The sequence below is a fragment of the Anabas testudineus genome, chromosome 11 (assembly GCF_900324465.2).
Source record: "Anabas testudineus chromosome 11, fAnaTes1.2, whole genome shotgun sequence".
Classification (NCBI taxonomy): Eukaryota; Metazoa; Chordata; class Actinopteri; order Anabantiformes; family Anabantidae; genus Anabas; species Anabas testudineus.
The window spans coordinates 13,302,141-13,325,414 of record NC_046620.1 but is presented as its reverse complement, the minus strand read 5'-3'; the positions used below and the strand labels follow the sequence as shown (position 1 = coordinate 13,325,414).

General features: G+C 38.7%; 1 protein-coding gene across 2 annotated transcripts in view; it reads right to left on the bottom strand.

The window, feature by feature from the left end:
- The window catches only part of vps50 (VPS50 EARP/GARPII complex subunit), an 80,002-nt gene that overhangs the window by 26,611 nt on the left and 30,117 nt on the right, over window positions 1–23,274 (bottom strand). For both annotated transcript variants that reach the window (XM_026347499.1, XM_026347498.1), the window contains exons 13-21: window positions 18,065–18,197; window positions 10,210–10,298; window positions 9,977–10,071; window positions 8,489–8,587; window positions 6,266–6,356; window positions 5,321–5,506; window positions 3,845–3,963; window positions 2,261–2,367; window positions 279–400 (exon numbers count right to left, since the gene is read on the bottom strand). In XM_026347499.1, the coding sequence (XP_026203284.1) occupies window positions 279–400; window positions 2,261–2,367; window positions 3,845–3,963; window positions 5,321–5,506; window positions 6,266–6,356; window positions 8,489–8,587; window positions 9,977–10,071; window positions 10,210–10,298; window positions 18,065–18,197 (1,041 nt within the window). The remainder of the gene's footprint in view (window positions 1–278; window positions 401–2,260; window positions 2,368–3,844; window positions 3,964–5,320; window positions 5,507–6,265; window positions 6,357–8,488; window positions 8,588–9,976; window positions 10,072–10,209; window positions 10,299–18,064; window positions 18,198–23,274) is intronic.

Here is a 23,274-nt window from a genome sequence, read left to right as displayed (position 1 = left end):
CTTTAGATGGAGTGGTTGAGAGCAGGCTCACGGACTGTACGCTATTGTTCAAATGGAATTTTTACTGTGAGACAGACAGCAATACACAAGTTCTAAAAACAATGGCAGGCAATAATGTGAAAGCACCATGCAAGTCACACCATTTCACACCAATAGTGCGATGCTATGATCTTAGGCTTGTCAGAGACCTTATACCCTTCAACCAACAGAAGCTGGCAAAGCTTTATATAAATATACAGTGTGTAATAACACAGCAGAGTGACTCAGAAATACTGTACCATGTCATTGCGTCCAAAGAAGGTGTATACAGCGTACAAATAGTAGTCGAAGAGCTGTGACACACAGTGGATGACGTCAAAGGCAATGGGCTTCAGAATGTTCATCATCTGCATGTACTTCCCTGTACAGAGAAGAAAATAAGGACATGACAGTTAGCATAGTTTGGGTCTGTTGGGCAAGCTTCAGTGATTTCCACAGACTTTTCAGACAGAGAATTTGTTAGCTCGCCTGGGCAGGGAGGTAGGGTCAAAGTTGAAAGGCTTGAAGAGATGACAGAAATAAAGCGGTGCATGGCACCAGGCTCTTCAGAAGTACAGTGGAGGTCTATGCATAGCACCAGAAGATTGATTTCATGTTATTATGTTATATTTACACAGTAACTACCTAATTTCCAGGCACTGATGGTTTTACTGGAGAAGACATCTCACACTGTTTTGAGAGTCTTAGAACTACACTCAGTTCACTCTGATTGTTCAAAGGTGTTACAGAGTGATACCTCCTACCTCATAAATAACATTTGGCTATAGACTGCAGTGTCTGCAGGCCTAATTTCCCACTAACTTGCAGGAAGCACAGACATCAACAACAGCACATTTCTTGATGAATTTGCATGAGAAGTAAACTCTGTCCTGTTTTTTTGTTGTTGTTTTTTTTTAGTTGAAAGATGATATGATGTAGTCTGGGTCCATGTTATTAAAGCTCTATGAAATTACAGTGAGGTTTGAAAACAGGAGTAGAATGACACAAACTGAAAGATAAAATGATCTAATCTGTACGATTCGCCTGAAATGAGAGAATGTGGACACTTTACAATCGATAATGCTGCACATAGCTATAAAGTGAAATGAAATTTTAACCATTTTCAATAGTTAAAAAATTGAAAATCTATATGTGGCTGTCAACTTTAATATTGTGGCGGGTCGCCACAAAAAAAATCAATGTATGGGAAACACTGAGCTTCATGTGTTTCTCAATACATACCAGTGTATAAAACAGTGTGTGCATCTATACTGCTTTATTTGAAATCTTTTGGCTTATTTTTCAAACCTATATCAGTTATAATGAAATAAAATGGTTGTGTATTAAAGTAAGTATATCCCGTAACAGAATACAAAAGTGCAAGTGAACTAAGTTAATCACATGTGAACCACATCCTTTAGGGAAAAACTTAACAAGAGCGCACTGCTCTTGCATACACTTAAGGAAAGGATTTAATTTAACAGGAAGATGTTAAAAAAACAGTACAGGGTTACAGGGACTGTAACAAGGTTACCACTGACTCAGAACTGATGAATGGAGGGGCAGAAAGAAGGAATAAACTCGATCAAGCTTTGCCACTGAGGCAGCACTATTTTTCCTTTCATTTTTCATGTCTTTTCTTAAATTCCTCACTGAGATCTCAGGGAGCAGGCTAACTCCATCAAAGAGCTTCAGACTGAATTGGAAGCAATTGTTTGGAATAAACTTTGTCTTTCTCTTACTTTCCATACGTCTTGTATGTTCAGCAAAACTCTGACCCGAGGAGGCGGACGGAAGCATTTTCACTGAAAACCCCTTGTTAAAACATGAAGTAATTTATTGTTTGAAATGTCCGAAATTTTTTATCAGCACCAGTCATTAAGTGAATTCTTATAGCAAAAGATATATTCAGTAATTGAACCACTAACTGCCTAATCTAATTCCTTTTCACACATGGAAGTCACTTCACAAGGGGTTACATTGCCACAGAGCACACTTTGCCATGGAAGGAACCCAATGTCCCTAAAGCCACGTCACAAAGACGTGTAAGCACCTCTTTGGAAATTAAAGGTCAGAGCTCAGGGTGAAGGCTAACCATTATAAGTGCAGCTCAGTCACACCTGAGCATGTTAGCCGCAATGAGCTGCTACCTTAATTGGTGAATAAATGGAAATCTCAGCAGGCCAGAAAGGACACCCACTGTGTGGAGAGGTAGGAGTTAGAGTGTGTGTGTACAACTCACCGACAAGCCGGATGACATTAAGTGTGGTGTTGGTGAGGATTGGTGCATTGGTTTTACTAAGGTTGTAGTCTGACTTTTTCTTGCTCCTTATGGTCTCTCGGGACACACTGATGCGTGCAGGAGGATGGGGCGAAAGAGAAAACAGGGCACAATCATGAGAACAAAAGACATTCGTTAATGTGTGTTAACCACTAATCGTGTGCAACAATCAAACAGGTTCAAAGCCACAGTTTGGGTCAAACTCTTGTAATTGATCAATCAGAACCCAGTGCACAATGCAGACATGGAAGGACCCCAGTGGTGAGGTCTGTGAACTGGTGATCCTGGGACACAAGAGCCCTGACCCTGATCACCGAGTCATATTTGCCAGCAATCATTACACGGACCATTTCATTTATGCATGTGACTATGTGGCCGATGCAATAATTAACCATTAGTGATTCCTGCTTGTTAGAATAGAAAATTAGCATTTAAGCGACTATAGGCTAATGTCAGGTTAATGCACATGTGGAAAGGAACAGGAAGCATGGTGAGGGATAAAGAAAAATATTAAGTATGTCGTACACATGAAATAACGACACTCAAACATCAAAATACCATTAATTTGTTACTGTACACGACAAAGAAATGAAATGAAGTGACCATAAACACACATACATATATAAATAGTATATAATCATTATTCAGTAGCTCTTTCACAATGAGGAGCTACTGAATAAGTTATAGTATTCTATGTCTTGTTGCTCATGCAAATTGGTGCAAAATCTGACGTCAGCTCTTATACATGAAGAATGAATAAACATAATTCTCTGTCATCAATTATTCAGTCCACAACATTCACATACTGCTCAGTAGCTTTCCTGAAAAAGGACACTTCAAACTGAACAAACGAAGTTACAAAATTAATAACTTTATCACACCGAGTCCATAGAATCTATATTTATATGGTTATTTATGACACCTTATCAACTGGAGAGGAAGATGAAATAATTATAGCCATATGATGCTAAAATTGTTATTATTTGCATAAATTATAGGACTTGGAACTCAACACTCCCTATAATGAAACTGACAGAATGCAGATTTTTTTCCTCAATGGCATTCAAACCTCTCTTTCACATGAAAAAGAATCATTTTACACAAGGTGCAGAGAACGCATGATTGCCAGTGCTGATATCAAAAAGCGACTTATCGTTCAATAGCCACCAATAACGTAGGCGGAGGTGAGAAGAAAGAGAATTTTTCATGGGGAGACAAAAGCTTTATACAAGCTTTCTGCCTACTTAGTTGGGTTAGGCAGAGGTGAACTAAAATTATCACTGCTAAATGCATATAAAGTTCTGTAATGCATGACTTCACATCGTTCTCAAACTTCATTACAAAAGATTCAAGGACATTTTATGTGTGTGAGTAATGTGAGTTTTCTTTTTTGTCCATATTCACTTTCTTTCTTAAATTTCACGGGCAGTAGAAATGATAAACGCCTGATAGATCATGAAACTTCACTTATCATTCACTGAATTGTGTATGACAATTTATGTAACTTCACTTGTCATCCTCTGAAACAACTTGGTTGGAACTAACCTCTTAAGAGGGGCGTCACCTGTCTGCTCATCCACGTAGTCCTGCTTTAGTTCCTCTGGGACGTCGCTGTCGCTATCGTAATCTTGATAAACGCTCTTCTCCAGTTCGTCTGACTCATACTTGAGGAAAAGGGAAGAGAAAGGTCAGATAGAGGTCATGGAAAATGTTGCTCAAAGGGTCAGTGCAAAGTGGAAATGTTGTCCATATGATGCAAAAGGAAGGACAAAAAAAAAAAAAAGTCAAAACACAGCTATAATATGCTGGAAAAAACCCAACTTGTTGAAGATAATTGTGAAAGAAATTTATGCCATGGGGAAACTGTGTCACTCCTGTTGACAGAAGATCACGAAGGTTGGAAAATAACACAAATTCAATAATAAAGATAAATAATGTCGAAGGGCTGTGATTAAATTCTCATTAAAGTTAATTAAACACAAAGGATAACAGATCCACATTTTAGCACTGATGGGTGCAAAAGCATAAAATAGCAGGCTTGAGGTGGAGAAATAATAAAAAGTCATTCAAGCCTCAGAGGAAAGCTCAATTAAAAATCCCCTGAAACAAGACAATGTTTTCTTTGTCCTTAACTAAAAGTTTAAGTAAGACAACAACCATATAGAAAGGATTATAACCTGAAGAGCAACCTAAGCCAAGGCTTCAGTTATCTTGATATATAAGAGTAAAAAAGTGTTTGCTTTCAGTTGTTGAACATGATAAGAGGATGTTTCAGGCTCTTCTGGGTTTGAACATAGAGCTGCACAAAGCATACTGATAGATAGTAAAGTCAAACTCAACTCAAAGACGGAGAATCTCAATTTCTCCTCACCGACAAATATGTATGGTGCCAAAGTGGTAGTAGCTTTACTGGACAATACAACACAGACTCCCGGCAAAACCAAATGACATTATACTGAGTGATAAAACACTTGCCGTAAGGTGAAGTGATGCCTTTTTTTATTTAACAGAAAATTTTAAAATGTGTCCCTAAGAAATAAAAAGGATTCCAATATTGGAAAGCATACCAGGCTGTTGTTCTGTGCTGCAGAATATTATTGAATCCTGATGAATAAGAACCCGGAAATTCATAAAAAAAAATTACTACATTACTGACAGATGCCGCATTATTAGATTCAAGTCTACTATAAAATTTGGCTCTGTGCTGCAGATGACTGCGGATTCATTTTCTACTTAACAACTTATATTACATGTCAGACAATGCAACAAAGTCATAATAATAATGGGAGGGCCTACATTGTTAATAAAGGTTTGTTATAGTGACATATTCATGTGTAACTATAAATGAAAACAAATATTCATGCTTATTACTTATTACATTTATTAACAGGTCTAATCAAAATCTGCAAACCGTCCCTTTTTTGGAGACTACTACTAACACTAACAAACACACACTCCAAACCATTAAGTGGGCATTGATTAAGGAAGCATGTGTTGCAGTAGCCTTTCTTTAGCGCTTACCCCATTAGATGCCAGCACGTCCTCTGTCTCCTCCTCTTTGTGCTCAATGTGCATCTCAAAGGGATTACCTTCCTGAAGGTACTGCTGGAACAGAGACAGTTCCTCCTGGGGCGGGCTGGTTGAAGATACCACCTGTCTGCTTGGGGAAACTGACGGAGAACGACACTGGCCCATGAACTTGAACTCCTGGATCAGGCAAAATGGGAGAAATAAGCTCTTTAGAAGGACAACACGAGGCGTTTTTTCTTTGCTTTTTTGTGTTTGGTGTAATAACCTCACAACCTGACCTGCTCTATGAGCTAAATAAAAAAAAGCCACAATTTAAAGAATTAAATATAAGTATTTCAGTCGCCACAGAAGCAGCAGCTGCTGGTAACAGCATGTTGTAAATTCTTGCTACACAAGTCATTCTGTAATGATAGGTAATGCACATGCTGTACAAAGTGTTCATGCTAGTGGTTTTATTATGAAGATTGTTTTACATGTATATTAAATAATGTGCAAGATGGACATGAACGAGATAAACAAGATGTAGGACAAATGTATTGGTTACAGCGTGTACAGTACATATTGGAGATACCTAAAGAACAATACATTTTGGTGGTGATGGTGGTGATGATCTACATTTATTCTTTTAACTGTTGATCATGAATGTGTGAAATAAAATCAACATCAAATCAACATGCGTGCCACAAGGGGACAACAGTAGTTTCATCTTTATCTGTGTTATACTGTAAGTGTACATCTCCTGTGTTGATAAACAGGCTGAAACACTTGCATGCGCCCACACATACACCCACACACAACTCACTCAGCAGGAGCTGCCGTGTTTCATATTCTTATGTGAATTTCTCGCTGGTGAGGGTATGCAACGAGTCACACTGGGGAATAGACGTATGCTGCCGCGTTTTTTGCTCCTACCTTAGTGATGTGATTAGTACTCACATGAAGCTGGGAGATGTTAAAGTTAGACTTGACCGGACACAGTTCCCATGTCTCGTTTTCCAGAAACATCCTCAGCTCTTCTAGTCGTGCTCTGATGGGTTGAGAAGGAAGGAAAAGAAATGTGGACAAGGCAGAGATGAATAAGTGGTAAACATCTGTCTATTAATGGCTTTGTGTTGTTTTGTAAGCTCAACCAGCTCCCACAGTTTGAGAGTCCAGATTAAACGTGCTGACATACACCGGACTTGAAAAGGTCACTGATACAGTGGCCCAGTGAAACCCTAAAGGTGTGTGTCTGTTTGTATTGGTTAGTGAGTGGGTGTGTGTAACATGTTTTCATGGTAACTGTGATCACAGCTCAGCGCAGCCACCCTGATGCTCACCTGCTAGGTCAATAGCAGCAGGTAAAATGTCAGAACAGTGTAGACTTCAAACACTAAAACACCTCTTGTTACTTGTCTTGAAGTTGCTTGAAGTTAAGGGATGTGGAACACAAGCAAGATCCAGAGAAAACTTGTGGGTTGATTTCAACATACCGAGGCATGCTCTATGAATTTTACTTAAAAATCTGTCGTGGCAAAAGCTGGCTCCTTGCCCCTAAAGCTATGTTTCTCTAATGTAATGCATTTAAAATTAAAGGACATTAAAACACTGAAAACATTTCAATCACTCAGAGAAAATGAGCTAGCAGAAATTACCAGTGGTGAAGCTCTCAGATATTTATCACGTCTGAACTCTGACAATGTCATTCTGTCCTTTGCACCCGCAGGCTAAAAATGCACCCACCCTGATGACTGAGTGTGTTACTGCAGGCAGCTGACAGACAAATACAGTCATCAACCAGTCAAAGTTCACTGATGGGTTATCTCTTTGCCAATAACACCCAGCTGGAAAATGAATCAAACCTAATGTAAAGATAATGCACACTGGAAGCCCCTGGCCAGCAGTGCTGATGTGTGTATTGTGCCTCCATAATAGTGTAGTGTATCCATCTCCTTTTCTTTTCTCTCTCACTCTCAGTTTTCATTACAATTTACACTGAGATCACTTCCATGTCATCATCCTTACCCTCAAGATGTATCCCATCATGCCTCTGTGTCTTCCTCTCATTTGTTTGGTGTCATAAGGATGAAGTTCATTATTATTATTATGATATTTAAACATCCTATTAATGATTCCTGACAGGGAATCACAATTCAAATTACATCTGACGATGTGGTGCTGTCTGTGTCAAAACATACATATTCATGTGGTTAGTAGAGGGTTATGTAATCAAGATGTAAATGTGCTTTCAGCTCAGTGAGTGTTACAATGTAATTACACATCTAATCCAGAAAGGGCTATGCTGGGAATAGAGCATGTTAGAGCCAGCCAATGGCTGTGGCTGTAAGTTAACCTGATTTTCAAAGGCCTATTCCAGCTAAAACTTTTTTTTCAAAGAATGAAATGTTAATTTCCAACTAAGAGGAACAACTTCAATAAATGTGGGGCAGAAATGACGGACGTGTACACCAATGCGTCAGTGTGGCACAATATTTGCATTCACCTCCATCTATGGAAGCTCCTACTCCCTGGTTTGCTGAAAATGTATCTTTATCCCAAAAAGCCTGAACAGTATCGTCAAAAGTGTGGGGATTCTTTTACCACAGCAGAACAACTGCTATGCACGAGCATGCATCTCAAAACAAAACATCCTGGGGCTGTCTGACTTCAAAATGACGAGACAGCGTGGTAAGTGTTTATTACAGCGAGTTTTGTCTGATAATTGGTTGGTAGCAATGCCTGAGAGTAGTTTTTGAGCTCTTATCTGCTGTGTTTTGGAGCTCAATGGCTCCCTAAAGCAGCTGCTAATGGCTAGTATGACAACACTACTTTCTAATCAATTAGCAAGTTGTAATCAGCTTGGTTATGCGCATACAGCCCTTAAAATAAACAATGTTGATTCCCATTAATGCTTTGTGGTGAATCAGGGTAGGGACCCTTTGGTAGATAAATAATACAAGCACACCTCCATAGATAATTGATAGAATTATCTTATGGAATATCAATAAAAACTATTGTTAGTTGCAGCTATACTATCATCTCACTGCTTTTTGTATGATACTTGGAAAATTGAAAAATATAAGCTGATGTCTATACAATGCAAATCTAATTGTTCATATGTCAATAATATTAGCACAGCGGATACACAGGAATGATGTCTAATTGTCATGATGAACGTACCTGTGGTAATTTTTAAAGTAGTTGACACTTTGGCGTTTGATAGACTCCTGCAGGACCTCTGACTTGCTGCCACAGAACTCCTCTCCCACCTGCATCAACCTGAAAGAGAAGGTTGAAGGGCAGGGGGGACACATGTTAGCAGAGGCATTAGTTAAGACAAATGTATACATCTAACCAATGAATCCACACTGATGAAAGATATTGTCCTAAGGCCACGTGTGCTGCTGCTGAAAGCCCTTGTCACTGACAGTAGGAAAATAATGACTCACTATTACTGCAGCAGTTATCTGATGATGATCATGTCCTGTCAGTATAAGGAGAATAAGTGGATTCTTAAACGGGTGGCTGCCTCAAACTGCCTGTTAAAGGCTGGCAGTTTGTGCTTAAAAGCTTTATTTACAGGTGTACAAGCACACAGTTATGCAAGCACTGCAAGTTGGAACTGCCGTGTTTAAGGTAATGATTGTATTAATTTCTCAATGATATAACATCCTTATAGTGTATATTATATATATTTTATTATGCAGTCAAAACACTGTATGAAATGTGTTATTTGCTTAAGTTATTTTATCATACATTTTCAATTACAGAAATATTCTTTAGGGATATAGCAAGCCTCAAAGTCTTTGGGGGAAGACCATCTTGTGTGTCTGACAGCTGAGCCAGCAGGGTCAAAGTAACACAGTGTAAACAGACTTGCTCTGGTATCTTGACTTGCCAGTCAAGGCACAGACCGTTTACTGTTAGCAGCAGTGTTAAAAGGAAAAAGATCATACAATTGTGCAGCTAAAGTAAGCCATCTAAAACCTAACCTTTTTGTGATTTGCAGTTTCCATGTTGTTCGACCTGCTACAGCAGGCTAGATAAACAACTGCTGCACTGTATAGAAATATTAGTTTATCTACAGTTTGTACACAGATACATATTGAACAAACAAGGCAGCAATATTAGATAAACAAACCCTTAATTAAATGTCTCCCTTTTGGGTATTGATTTGGGTCACAGGATCACAACTTTACATATTTATACTGTTTGAGATCACAAATAAATACATATACATTTGGAAAACACACATTCCAAACCCCCCAATTCCTTCCACTCACAGGTTCTACACACAGGTATATTCAAAATACTGACACCTGTTTGAGGAATGGAATACTGTGTATGCTTAGTGTCCATGAATGCTAATTAAAGTGGAGTGTCACATTATTATAATCAGAGTTTAATGCTGTTTAAATGTCAGTTTTTATATCTATGTATACACAGTCAATGTGAACTTTTTCACTGGGCATCATGCTCTGTTTCCATAATTAAGTCAGTTAGTGAGTAAGAGGCTAAACAAATGATTACTACTTGACAAAAGTAAAGCAACTGAATGTAAAAGTAGGTCAGCTGGGTAAAAAGGACAAAAATTTCAGTGATAGCGAAATCAAGAAAATACTCAGTGGAAACAAGAAATGAGCTGGCTCCTCTGGCCTTGAAGCGCACCTGCTGATGACATCCAGTACCACTATGAAATCATCATATTTGAAGTTAGACATATCTGTTCCCAGGATGTAGGCCTTCACTTTCAACTGGACATCCTGAAGAGAGAAATGAGAGAGACAGGGTGATGTGTGGGAGGAGAGTTTATGATTGAGCCTCTCTGACATGAGCAGAAATATGTGAAACCCCCCCCTCCCAAAAAAAAAACAAACAGACATATACTTGTCACTACAAACCTGCCAGATCCGTGTCAGTCCGTGCTCCAGCTTCTTCTGCACGTAGCTGTGGTCCACCACCGACTCATCAGACTCTGCTGCAGTGTCATCTGTAGGCACACAGACAGAAAACAAACTTGATTAAGATACTGTACTGTTAAGCTCCTGTTATTCCTATGAAATTTGTGTATCTTTTATTTAGCTTTTATTTCAGACTGAAATAAACGTATTAACTTATTCCAATGTACATATGAACAATGATGCAAGACCAGACTGAATCACACAAATGGTAATAAGTCATGTTACAATTGATGAAGAAAGTAAATGAAAACAAATACTTTTAAAATGGTAATAAATTATTTCCCAGGTTCATTTAAAGGGTATCTGAGCAACTTAAATACAGTCACCAGTTCTACAGTATCCAATGTAATATTTGACCATGCTTGGATGTTAGCAGAAAACTCTGCAAGACTTTCTGTACTGAAGTGGTTGTGGTTGTCAGTTTGCATCTGAAAAAAGCATTGGTCATAGTCCCCAGAGATATGGAAGACTGACAGCAACCCAGAACCCAGCAGAACAATAGCAGGTGACAGTTAATAAAGGCTTGGACTCATGTCTCACTGTCTGGCAGTCAGACAATGACACCAACATCTTCAGTGAACACGGTTCCTCCTCTGTCATCGGCTCACCATCCTTTCATTTTTGTTCTTTTTCTCGCTGACCAATCAGACAGGATAGCATGTGGTGCAGACACAGCAGTGAAGGCTACAAAGACTGAAATACTTTCCTTTAGCTGAAAATTGCCTCAATCAATCTCACACTGCTTGCCCTGTTTGAAGAGGATCTCTAGAAAAGGCAGCGGCAGTGAGCCTGTGAGACAACAAGCATGTGGCTGTCAATCCCACATGAAATTCCTTTAATGTGCCCGATAGACAGATAAATCCTGTGTTTAATATTTAGGGTTGTCTGTCTTTTGTTATTGATTATCATATTCATAGATATCACAGTTTGTACAATACATTCATACTTAAATCTAAAAAAGATATCCCACTATTATACTACTGTCCTAAATCCAATATGTCACAAGAAAAAATTAAGTGAACTGAATAATTTGTCTGCAGACTCTTGCGCATTGACAGACTTATTTTCTTGGTCCTGTTAAATAAATTCTGCTTGTTTGGTTTCACCACTCTACAGTAAACCCTGCTGTCTGGGTCAGATGCAAGACTACTCTTCTGCTCAGGATTTAGTGTCTCAAAGATGCATTAACAGCAAAGGTGCTTGTAAACACTGGAGGTTTAATCCCAGATCTCTCCGCTGAAAGACAGACCTTTATACCGACTGCAGCTGAGTACTTCTCAGGGTACCCAGTATATAATACCCCAAATAACAAGTAAAATGCAAAATACATACTGCAATACATCAGTTTCTAAGAAAGAAACCAATAACTCAATCATTGCCTAATGGACAAAATGGAGTAAAAAAAAATTAAACTAAAAAACTATAATTCTGCTGCAGCATCTGCACCATCCAGATCCATTTCTAAGTGTGCTAAACACTGAAAGATGGTGCACAGATTGATGAGAAAGACATGCAGGAGGAAAGAATTTCCAAGGCTTTCGACTTCAGTCCATAATGTAAGAACAGTGAGAACAGACATAAATGTGTCACTAACAGAAAATGTGTGGATCTCGGTGCATGTTAGATCACACGCAGTGCCCTTCATTAACCATTAAACCAGATGATGGTTAGACGCATTAGTCAGAGAAAACAAGGCAGATAGGCGTAAATCATTGGCAGTGTTTTTCTTATTCTAAAGCAGTGAGATGGTTGAAAGACAGAAAGCTTTAACCATACAAACACATAACTTAACTGAAATGTCTCCAAGCTGTAGTCAAAACAGAGCCACTACACACAGGACCTGCTGGGTGAGGCATTCGTCTGCTGAGCAAGAGGATAAACATCTCCTGCCATTTTTGCACGACTGCAAAACAAATGGACTATGCATGTGTAACATTTGACATCAGCGGCACTGATGGTGTTTTTTACAATGACGTATTGGGGCAAAAAAATACAAAAATAAATTTCATTATAAAGATATGTAAATATAATAAATATAATAGATGGACAGTATTAAAGAAAGAGAGCAGGGACGATTGAAGAAATGCTCCGAAAGGTTTGAAATAGGTTTTTATGAAAATGCACCTTATAAGATTAAAAGAAAAATGATTAAAAGACAAGAAACACTGCAAATCTGAAAAAATAAAGCTGTTCTGTCCTCTGCAGGGATCAGTAAACCTTGATATTTCTAAAAGCCTCAGAAACCTCTGAGTGTGTGTGGGTATTCAGATACAGGCAAAAAACAAAGAGCATAGACTGCAATCACTACTGAGAGACCTGTTTGATGTTGGTGCATTTTGAAATGAGGCTCTTACCTATGACAATCAGTGGGGTGTTCAGGTGTGATGCAAATATTTGCAAAGGCGAAAGTGTGATTACTCAGTAAAAAAATGTTACCCAAAACTTTAGAAGACAAAATCTGTTGATTCTCATTTCAAATCTGGGACTCATTCCTTTATTGCTCTCTAAGTTCAGCACATCAGTAAAAAAAAAAAAAAAAAAAAAAAAATTGTTTGATTGAATTGATTGTTTGACTTTTTATCCTGAAGTTCTTGACACAGGATAAACCATGTACACAATGCTGACATCACAGACTGTGATCACTGTAGCTTACACATGCACAGTGGGATCCACTTTATGCTACGCAGATGACACACTGAACCAACAACAAAGCTTAAGGGATAAAGGGAAGCTCCAAGCATTTGATTCTGTTGACATGTCTTGAGGAGTATACAACTGAATAAACTAGTATAAAACATTTTGTGGCTCTAGAGGAAGCAGCATGAGGTCGGGTGAACCTGAAGAACCTCAAGTCTGAAAATGAAAACAAGTTATGGGTGTGGTATTAAAAACAAACCCTGTAGCCCCATGTTAGAATTGTGTCTTGTGCAGCTTAGTTTCCACAAGATTTTCTTCCTCCACTGTTCTTTTTATCAGTCTGCACGCAGACCAGCACGTTACCCACAGGACCTGCATTAATCGTTCTCTGAGGCATGCAATTACTGTAGCAGCACAAAGGATCTGCTCAGCCTTACTATGGATTCTGACAGAAAGTCCAATATAACAAAGGAGTGAGAAAGCCCTCTAGAGGAATTAATGTCAAGTTTGATCTATACCTTGAAATAATGGGTTTCCCTTAAACATTTCTAATGGGCACGTACATGACTCAATATTCTTAATAAGAAGTTTAGTCTAGCACTATGTCAAATATATTATATTAAAATTAGTGTGGGGTGGACCACCTCTCATTAGATTAAAGGATCAAATGGAACGTGTCTGATACACGTCGGCAGGTAGATATTTCCTACAGCAATCACCATTACCTGTAGATCTTACTTTGTTTATGTTTGCATTAAACCATGAACCCGGTATCATGAGTCCAACCAATTATTTTTAACAACACTGATTTATATATTAACGTAATATCATCAAGCGTGTTTCACCTCTAGTGAGCTAGAACGGCCCTGATGTTACAGAGAATGAATAATGGCCATATTGAACACAAGACCAGCAATAGACTTTGGTTGGCAAGGGCACAGCATCTTCAGTAGATCAAATTTAAAGTCTTGTAGAATCCCACTCCACCTAGCTAACATGGATTATAATGGTTTATCTTCTTCTCCCACCAACCGATTGCAATCATCACACTCACTGAGTGATACACATGATGCGTATTCTCAGTGTAAAATAAACTGTTTTCATCTCAAATCTATTCAATCATTTGGACCAAGATGACAATAAATTCTAAATCTTTCCATATTACCTCCTGTGATGTCATATTACAGCCCTACGGTGTGTGGTTATGATTTCAAATAATCTGATTATCTAATCATTTCAATGAATCTTCAAAACTGGTGGTTTTTCACTTTTCCTGAAAACCCTGGTTGTAATTCAAGTCATTATTAGGGACAGAACTGTCGCATTTGCATCATTCACGAAAAGACAAAAGGGCTCAGGAATCAATGTGACATGGTAACTTGACATATCTGGGTTTCAGTTAATGAGCACAAGGACAGTAGTGAAAGTACAGGGGTGTAAGGAAGAAAGAAAAAAAAATGGAGAAGACAAAGTAAAACTGAGGCTGTGAAATCTGAGCAATCCTGGAATAGGTGAGAGAGCATAGACTGTGACTGATTACCTGATGATACAAAACTGAGAACTACAGGTGCCAGAAATAACAAAGCTGTGTTAATGGAAAAAGGAAGACGCTCAGAAACTAAATGCTGCAAGGACATTGGACATAATGGTGTCCTTGGAAAATGTAACTCTCAATAAATAAAATAAAATGTCTGTGTAGACAGATTTGAATAAATTATGACCTATTTACACACTCGAATTGCAAATAAACAATTAACCTACAAAGCATCTGGTTGAGTACAATTGATCAAAACCCAACAACTCAGTTTAACAATTTATTGCACTTTAAATTTCTAAACTATTAATTTTGCATACTGTGTAGTTGATGTGAGTGCATCTTGTGTCACTGCAATCTCCCAATGCTGACCTCCATAGGGTGTAGAACACCCTACGTGGAAAGTCTTAATAATGGTTATTAAAACTGTTTATTTGGAGGGGGAGTTATTATATGTGAGTATGTGGGTGCTAACAATGTTTGACTTTTGATGGCATTGTGGGTAACGGAGTTCTGGGTGACTCACAGGACAAACACCTACAGGTGCCTTAACTCCCTACTGGTGTATGACTCATACATCAGCCTGTGTATCACTTTGCATAAATTTGTAAAAGTTTATCAAGAGAAAAGTCAAAACACCACTCACGATTCCTGAAGATTGTAACAAAACAAACTAAATTGAAGCAGTGGGCCATCAGCACACAATCCCACTTCAATTCTTTTAAAGGACAAAGAGCTCCCAAATAAATCTACTACATCAACAAAACAACATCATAATGCTGTATGCTTCTATGGCAACAATTACAGCATCAAGTATTCCTGAGTAAGTCACTACAAGTTCTGCACACATGGGTAGTTTATTCCACTGTTTCTGGTGGACCACTCAGGCTCATTCAGAATGAATGGGAAGCACCCTGCACCCTGCATCCTGAAGCCCTTCCAGCATTGACTTGCCTGTATGCTTCGAATCGTAGTTCCACCGAAAGGAGAACCACTGCCTCGCAATGTTAGGTTGCGCACACTCAGAGGAAGGTTTTCTTCAAGGGCCTCTTTGTATTTGGCAAACTTTCCTATCCCCGCAGCTGATGAGCCCCCCTAAAGCACCATAATACCAAAGGTATAGTATTAACTAGATGATGACGAGCTGTATCTGCTGTTCACCGGACATACTGCTTGGGGTTCTACTCGAAGAGTTACATTTTCGTCTCATTATTCCAGTTAATCCTTTATCTATTGTCCTCAGAGTTCTTTAATTGTAATTTGGCCAACATTCCGTTTACTCAAAGAGCCTTTTATCTAATCACTCTACCATAGCAGCTTGACTGATGAAGTGTTACTTAGATGATTGTCCTTCCAGTGTGTTCTCCCACCACTGCAGAGAACTTCTGAAGGTCTGTTACAGTGATCATTGGGTTCTTGATCACTTCCCCGGCCCAATTACTCAGTTTGGTCAGATGGCCGACTCTTGGAAGCATTCTGGTGGTTCCAGACTTCTTCCATTTCACAATTATCCAAGCTACTGTGTTTCTTTACAAATAGTTCAATACCCAAGTCCCGACCTATACTTCACTACACCCGAATAATGGAATCAACAAGCTGGGTTTCCTAGACTTCAAAGCTTGAATTTTGTTCAGATATGCAATGTTTTGTGGGATCTATGGTGCACACTTACAAATTATGTCCTATGGCCACATCTAGGACTAGATGTATGTCAATGGAAACTCAAGCAATGTCAGTACTTTCATACGTATAAGATTAAAATTTTTATTACATTTCCTCAGATTTCTAAAAATTTTCACATTTTCTCCTTATGGGTTATTGAGTGAAGACCGAAGACATTAGTCTGTATGGTTCGTGCCTGGACACATATATTTGCTCTCACATAGTGAGGTGTTCTCACACACACAGAGTGACCCCTTTACCCAACCGCCATCAGGGCTGATCAAACATGACAGGAGTGTGTTAAAACAGCAAATCCATTTTGTCAGGGAAGCAATATAACCCTGGCCCATTTTACTTCTCGAAACAACCTTTCCTTTCTTCAAGGAGCTGAATTAATTACTGCAACATTACACTAACTAGCTCAATATATCAGGTGGCCCCAAATTCAATGGGATGTTCTTGCTTTCTTAGTGAGACTGTGTGTGCATGTGTGTCAGAAGATAAAGAAGAGAGTGTTACAATTCTGATGGTCTCTTGTGTAAGATGGAGGTCACTGTCCCTGCAAAATACTCCCCAACAAATGAGACAAAGCTTGTACGGTAAATCACTACTTTGATGGACATCCTCCCACACTCACACACACACACACACACACACACACACACACACACACACACACACACACACACACACACACACACACAGATTAGGATAAAGAGAGAAAGGTGAAGCCTAGGACAAAACAAGCAGACACCTTTAGCCAGAGGACAAAGGTGACAACCAATCAAACAGTGAGATGATAGATGGGAAATGAAAGAGAATGTGGTCTATGTCCTTTTACCCTACAAGGACAGCATCTAATGAAGGACCCTGAGGGACTAGCATGTCACCAGCCACTCAGACATCCTTTTGTCCTCATCCATCCACCTAATGAATTCTATATCGCATGGGAAACAGAAATCAGCGATCTTTCACTTCGCAGTAGGAAGGCACAAACTAACTGACAGTCCTCCAATTGCAGTCGACATCTGACAAAGTCTTTGGGACGACAAATTACAAAATGGTTTATTTTCCTACACTAGTAACAAATTCATCTACTAATGGAGCTTAGTGTTAAACCACAAAGAATTTATTGCCTTGAGAACAGAGTATGTCAAGACTGATGTTTTCACATCTGGTGGATGACTGAAGGCAGGAAGAATAGAAGCAGCGACAGAAGCAACACTTGTCTTGTTGATCCAGACATAAGCTTTGGATTTGGACAGATGTGGCGTAGAGTCGTCTTGGTGTTCTTAATGTGGCGCAACTAAAGTGTAGCCAGAGTCAGTTTCCAATGGGGAGTCACAGCGCTTTGAACTTTCTTTTTTTTTTTTCAGAAAAGCTGGAAACAGGTAAGGCTGTTGGATCTACATGTTCGTGTTTCAAAAGATCACTGAAGACGGCATTAATTGCATATTAAATACAGGTTAAGTCCAAATTTAGCTTCTATCTTAGTGTTACAATGCTGTAAAACATGTCACTTTAGAACCTGTACCACAACACCATGCTGCAATGTCAGCCTCAGCACACAATCAATAAACACACCAAAATTCATTTCTTCTTTTCTGTACGCTACAGAGCTGATAAATGTTATGTATGTGGAACAGCCAGGAAGAAAATGGCGCCATCAGGAAACAAACAAGTCTAAACAAAAAGTAGATACAGAGAGGAAGTGATAAAGACAGAGTTAGAGAGTGAAAATAAAAAAAAAGGCAGGAAGATTTGAGGTGCCAAATATCCTGCAAGTGTGGAAAGACAGAGGATGTGACCATCATGTGAAAGTCATCTGTTCCCTCTATGGAATGCGGCACATGTGACAGCTCTATTTAATTTTTGCACTGAGATAAGATGCTTCTCCGGAGATCTTTTACCTTGGCATGTTGGCAATTCAGAACAAATACAGTGTTGCTAAAAACAAATTACCTGGAGTGGGTGTGTTCTCCTGTTTGCCATGCTCCTCATGCCACTGCATGGTGCGGTAGTAGCTCAGCATCACCTCCCACAATGCCTTGCAAAGATCTGTCAGGCAAGGTATGTAGCTGTCCAAGGTGATATGCTGCCAAAAGAGAAGTTAAAAAAAAAAAGTTGTTAGATATACTGCTTACTCTATGAAGTCACTCATTTAGTCTGGATTACAATTTTTTGTTTATTACATATTTTATATTTCACATATATTAATTTAATAGACTGCAAGATCCACCAAGAGACTGTGACAGAAAACAAAAGTTCGGTTGTCCCTAATTTTACATCTAATTAAAGTCTGCTTACATTCACAATGATGATGAACGTTTGAACCTCTGTGTAACAAACCCAGTAATACAGATTAATCAGTGTTACATCACGCCTGGAATTACCAGAACCCCTATAACAGAGCGTTGTGAATAATCATAGCACTCAAAATATCAACAGATAATGCATGCTGCTATTATTCATAGACATATCAGATGAACACATCTGCTGCTGAGGTCAGACAGCCTGAAAAAAATGCTTGTGTATGTTAAATTCAAATTTGGCCCACCTAAGAAATGTGCAGCTGGCACAATAGTAGCTATTGACACAGTTCAAAGCTATACAGAAGGACTTGCCAATAGAGTCCTGTCAGCATGTTCAGGGACAAATTAATCACTGCCAGATGAAACCCTGCTGTCAACAGCACCCGCACTTTACTGTGTTTAAACCACAATAATGAATAAGTGTTTGTAGACCCCTGCTACCTTTCAGAAAAGCTTTGCAAATTACACAGCATAAGCCTCAAACAGTGCTGGTTGCTGAGAGAGAAAACAGTGCAGACCCCAACTGTGCAGTGACTAACATGAGTGAAGTTCCACACTTTCTTCTGGCTTCTTCCTCTGGCGTGCCCAAGACATGCCTGAGTGACAAAATAGTACTTGCCAGGAGAATCTCTCAACAGAGCACCTCTTTGTGAAACTTCAGGAGTAGATTCACGACTATGAGCAATCAGCAAAAATGTTTTCAAGTTATAACCGCCATCTGAAAAGTTATTAATGCAGAGCTGTTGCCCAATGCAGCTGAAGTGCAGGCCCGGTTATTAGAATAGACTGGTGTTGTAATGTGAAATGTTATTAATTAACAGCATCTTAGGCAATAATATCACTACACTGAACAGTAAAGTGAACCCAAGTTTAAAAGAACATTAAAAAAAAAAAAAAGAAAAAGTCAGTCAAATATATTTTGAGCTGCATTAAAGTTAAGAAAATTGGGGGTAATTTGATGTATTCATGTATTCTTCAGCACAGAGACTTTTAGTTATCTAATATCAATAGCACGATAATGCATCACACCATGCAAAATCTCTAGTGACGACAGTAAAATATGCTCTTATCACTGTTTTTCTTACCAAAGGTGTTTTGTAACCAAGAACTGTAATAGCCCCTCTCCAAATTAACACTTCAAAACACTACAAAAATAACAAAGCTTTTCAACTTTATAACTAATTACAGTGGTACTAATTACAGTATGCAAATAATGGAACTTTTTATTAAGATAATTTGGGTTTTTAGAAAAACAAATAGTGGCACTAATGGGAGCTGTCAGGATGTGAATACAGATGTGCACAAAGAGTAGTAGAACTCTAAATACTGGCTGTCGTGAGTTGTGTTGGTTCAAGACGGCATAGGTTTGAACTTACTGTAAGATCTTGTATCATTGCATTGTATCATTGCAGTCAATGAACAGAGATGTAATTAGGTCTTAAAAGTAGTCAATGGATAACAATAGTTTGTCAAATAAATCTATAAATTTATGTTTATCTTAGGTATGGTGTAACACAGTTACTATAATTTTCTAGATAAAAACAAAGAAACACATTGTGTATCAGTGCTGACAAGTTCAATCTAAAATACATAAATAGATCTAACTAGCTGCATTAACATATACATAGGCAATGAACCAGAGCTGGCTAAACCAGGCTTACATGTGACATTCCCCGATTCCCCCAGCTAACTGCATCATAGCAGCATGTTGCCAAGCAACTGGGGTGAGTGGAGATGATGTTGAGGTAAGAGGTGGGATTGTGTGCTGTTTAAATCTTCAATGGGTTTGATGAGAAGAAGTAACCTCAGGTACACCATGCTAATGTATATGCCTGACGTCACCTCGGCAATAACTAAAACAACAACTTGACACATACCACTCAACCTCGACAGCAAGTTGTAGCGACGAAAGCTCAGATGACACAAATATCTTTTGAACCATTTTTAAAAACACTCGAGCAAAGCAAAGCTTTTTAATACATTTCCTATATTGGAGTTTTTGAGCGACTTGGTCAGTGAACAATATATAACTCAGTTATGTAATTACATCAATTAACTATCCACCATGCTGCGCTTGTAATTTTATTTCATGGCAATTGTAGTTTTTTGTTTGTTCCAGAAATTCCAGGCAAGGCATTTCTGAGATACAGCAACATACATGAGCCCACAGTAACATTGACCTTTGACCACCAAAATTATATCGATATGTTGTTTTGAAGAAAATTCCCTCAAGGCATTCCTGAGACATCACATACACAACACGAATTGGATGAACATGTGGTGACAGTGATCTTGACCTTTGACCTTTGACCACGAAAATCTGAACAGTTCATCACAGAGTCCAAATGGAAAGTTGTGACAAATATGAAGCGATTACCTCAATGCCTTTCTGACATTCTGACAGTCAGTTCACAAGGATTGGATGAAGGTGAGGTCACTATGACCTTGACCTTTGACCTCTGGTAATCAAAAAATAATCAGTTCATCACTGATTCCAATTGAATCTAATTTGAAGAAATTTGTTCAAAGCCTTGTCTTTGTGGCCCTCAAGCCTTCCTTATACTTCGTGTTCACAAAGATTCAGTGGCCGGAAAACTGCACAACCTGAAAACAATATGCCTCCGGCCCTGGCTATCACCAGCGTGGTGGCATAAAAACAAGCTGCACAATGGGATGACAACATGCCCAAATTCTGCCAGGATGTTCATCCGGTAATGAACAATAATAATCTGCAGTTAACAGTTCGCTAAACACAAAAAGTCGACCTAGGATAATCGCACTAAAAAAGAAAAAGCAACAAAGTCTGCATCCACTCTACAGCCCTGCAAAATGGTCTAACTTTCAAACATACAAAAGGTCAGACTATGTCAAAATAATGGGATGCTGTACAGTAGAGAAGGGGATGGAACATTATGAGTTACTGACAAGATAATATAATAGTGGGGTGATTTCTCTAACTTCGAGCTGATGGTTTACAGGTACAAACTATTTTAAAAAGCTAAAGCTCCATCTGTGGCTTCTACAGGCAGAAAAAGAGAACAAACAAAAACCTGACAATAGAGTTATCAGAAAATAACTAAATAATTATTGCTGCTATTTTCACTCTAGCAAGTCACTACTTGGTTGGATATACATTATAACTAAAACTACTGTGGAAAGTAAACAATACTAAGAAACGGTGAAATGAACACTGTGTTTCAATAAAGTCTGTAGAGACATTCAACAGTATTTATAGTCACCTACTCTTCTGTGACTAAAATGCCCTATTTCTACCAGGAGCAAAGTGAGACCAGGGGATCGATAAAGAGTGAATCTAGCCAATAATGATGAGATGTTGATGTAAAATTAATAGGACCCTTTCTCAATCAGAACTGACCTTTCTGGGTGTTCCTATTTCGATTAAATTTTAACTCACATAACTAAGAGGCAAGTCTAATGTGACTCTCACATTGCCTTAACTTGTATTTATTAGGGGAAAAGAAACTGAATCAGTTTGCTGTTTATCACAACATTCCCATTGTTGCAGTTCCACAACATTAGCACATTCTCTACTGTGCAACTCGAGTGGAACAGCTGAGGGTTCAATGCCAAGAGCAAAACAACAGTAATCAACAGAAAGAGCAGAGACCATTACTGAGCTGATTTCCTCAGCCGCTGTATTGATCTGAACCAGGATTTGTCACAGGCATAGTTTCTCTATCAGCCAGAGGGAACCTGGAAATGAATGAGTACCTATGCTGCAGCCTCACGAGTTAAACCCATTTTCAAAAATTTTACCCAACCACCTCAGTTCTACTGATTGATATTTACCTAACAGAAAGTTTGGTTAGTTTTCCATTTGACATTTAAAAGGGAGGTTCATAAGTGCTTTCAATAAAATACTCTACCGCAATAAAAGGTACACAAACTATCTGTATGCCCATAAAAAAATTAAAGAATCACTGCACAGAGGCTGAAACTGTGGTCAATGACACAAATGAAGTGGGTGTGGGTGTTCACATACCACTTCACTGCACTCATGCGCCTGTGTGTGTAGGTGCCGACCTATCAATCATGACCATACAGTCCAGAGAGTGACAACACATCTCATCAATCTTGAATTGGTTAGTGTTTGTCCAGCATATGTGTACCGTGTTTGGTATGACTGGGATCATCCAGGCAATGTATTGTGCTGACAGGATATTCATCAGACACAGGTAAATATTAGGATGTCCTTTACAGTTGCATGCACCCAGTAATTCAGGGAATTCCTTACACAGATTTCCAGTAAGTCTAATGGTCCAACAGAGAGGAAAAAGGACAGTTTTGTATGTCACTTCAGCTTTAAAAAGTATAGCGTATAAAAAATAACTCATCCAGCATCAAAAAAGTGCATGAATTTCTACAAAAACATAAGAATTAATCGAGACACGTTGTTATATCCACTGTGTCAAAACTGATATTTTATTTTTGTACTAAACACTTTAAACATCCTGTCGTTTAGCTTGCATACAGGATACAACTGATCCACTTGGATGTAAAACTAGGATCTAATTGGAAACAGAATCTAATTAAAACCTCATAGGCCACTGATGAAGTCGGTTAGGAAAACAGTCATAAACAGAGAGGACAAAGAAACAAGAATCAAGGGAACAAGTAATTGGGAGTGACTAGGAGGAGAGGTAGTGTAAAGGTAGGAGGTAAAGGCCAGGGCACTGTAGATAAGAGCACAGCAGGCAGTGCTCCTGTGAAGAGATGTACAAACAGAGGTTCAGGAAGGAAAAAAAAAAAAACTCTGACGGCTGACATATGAGGAGCAACTGAAACGTAAAAAACTGTATCCTCAGATCTGGCAGAAACAACCTTTATCTATTCTCTATA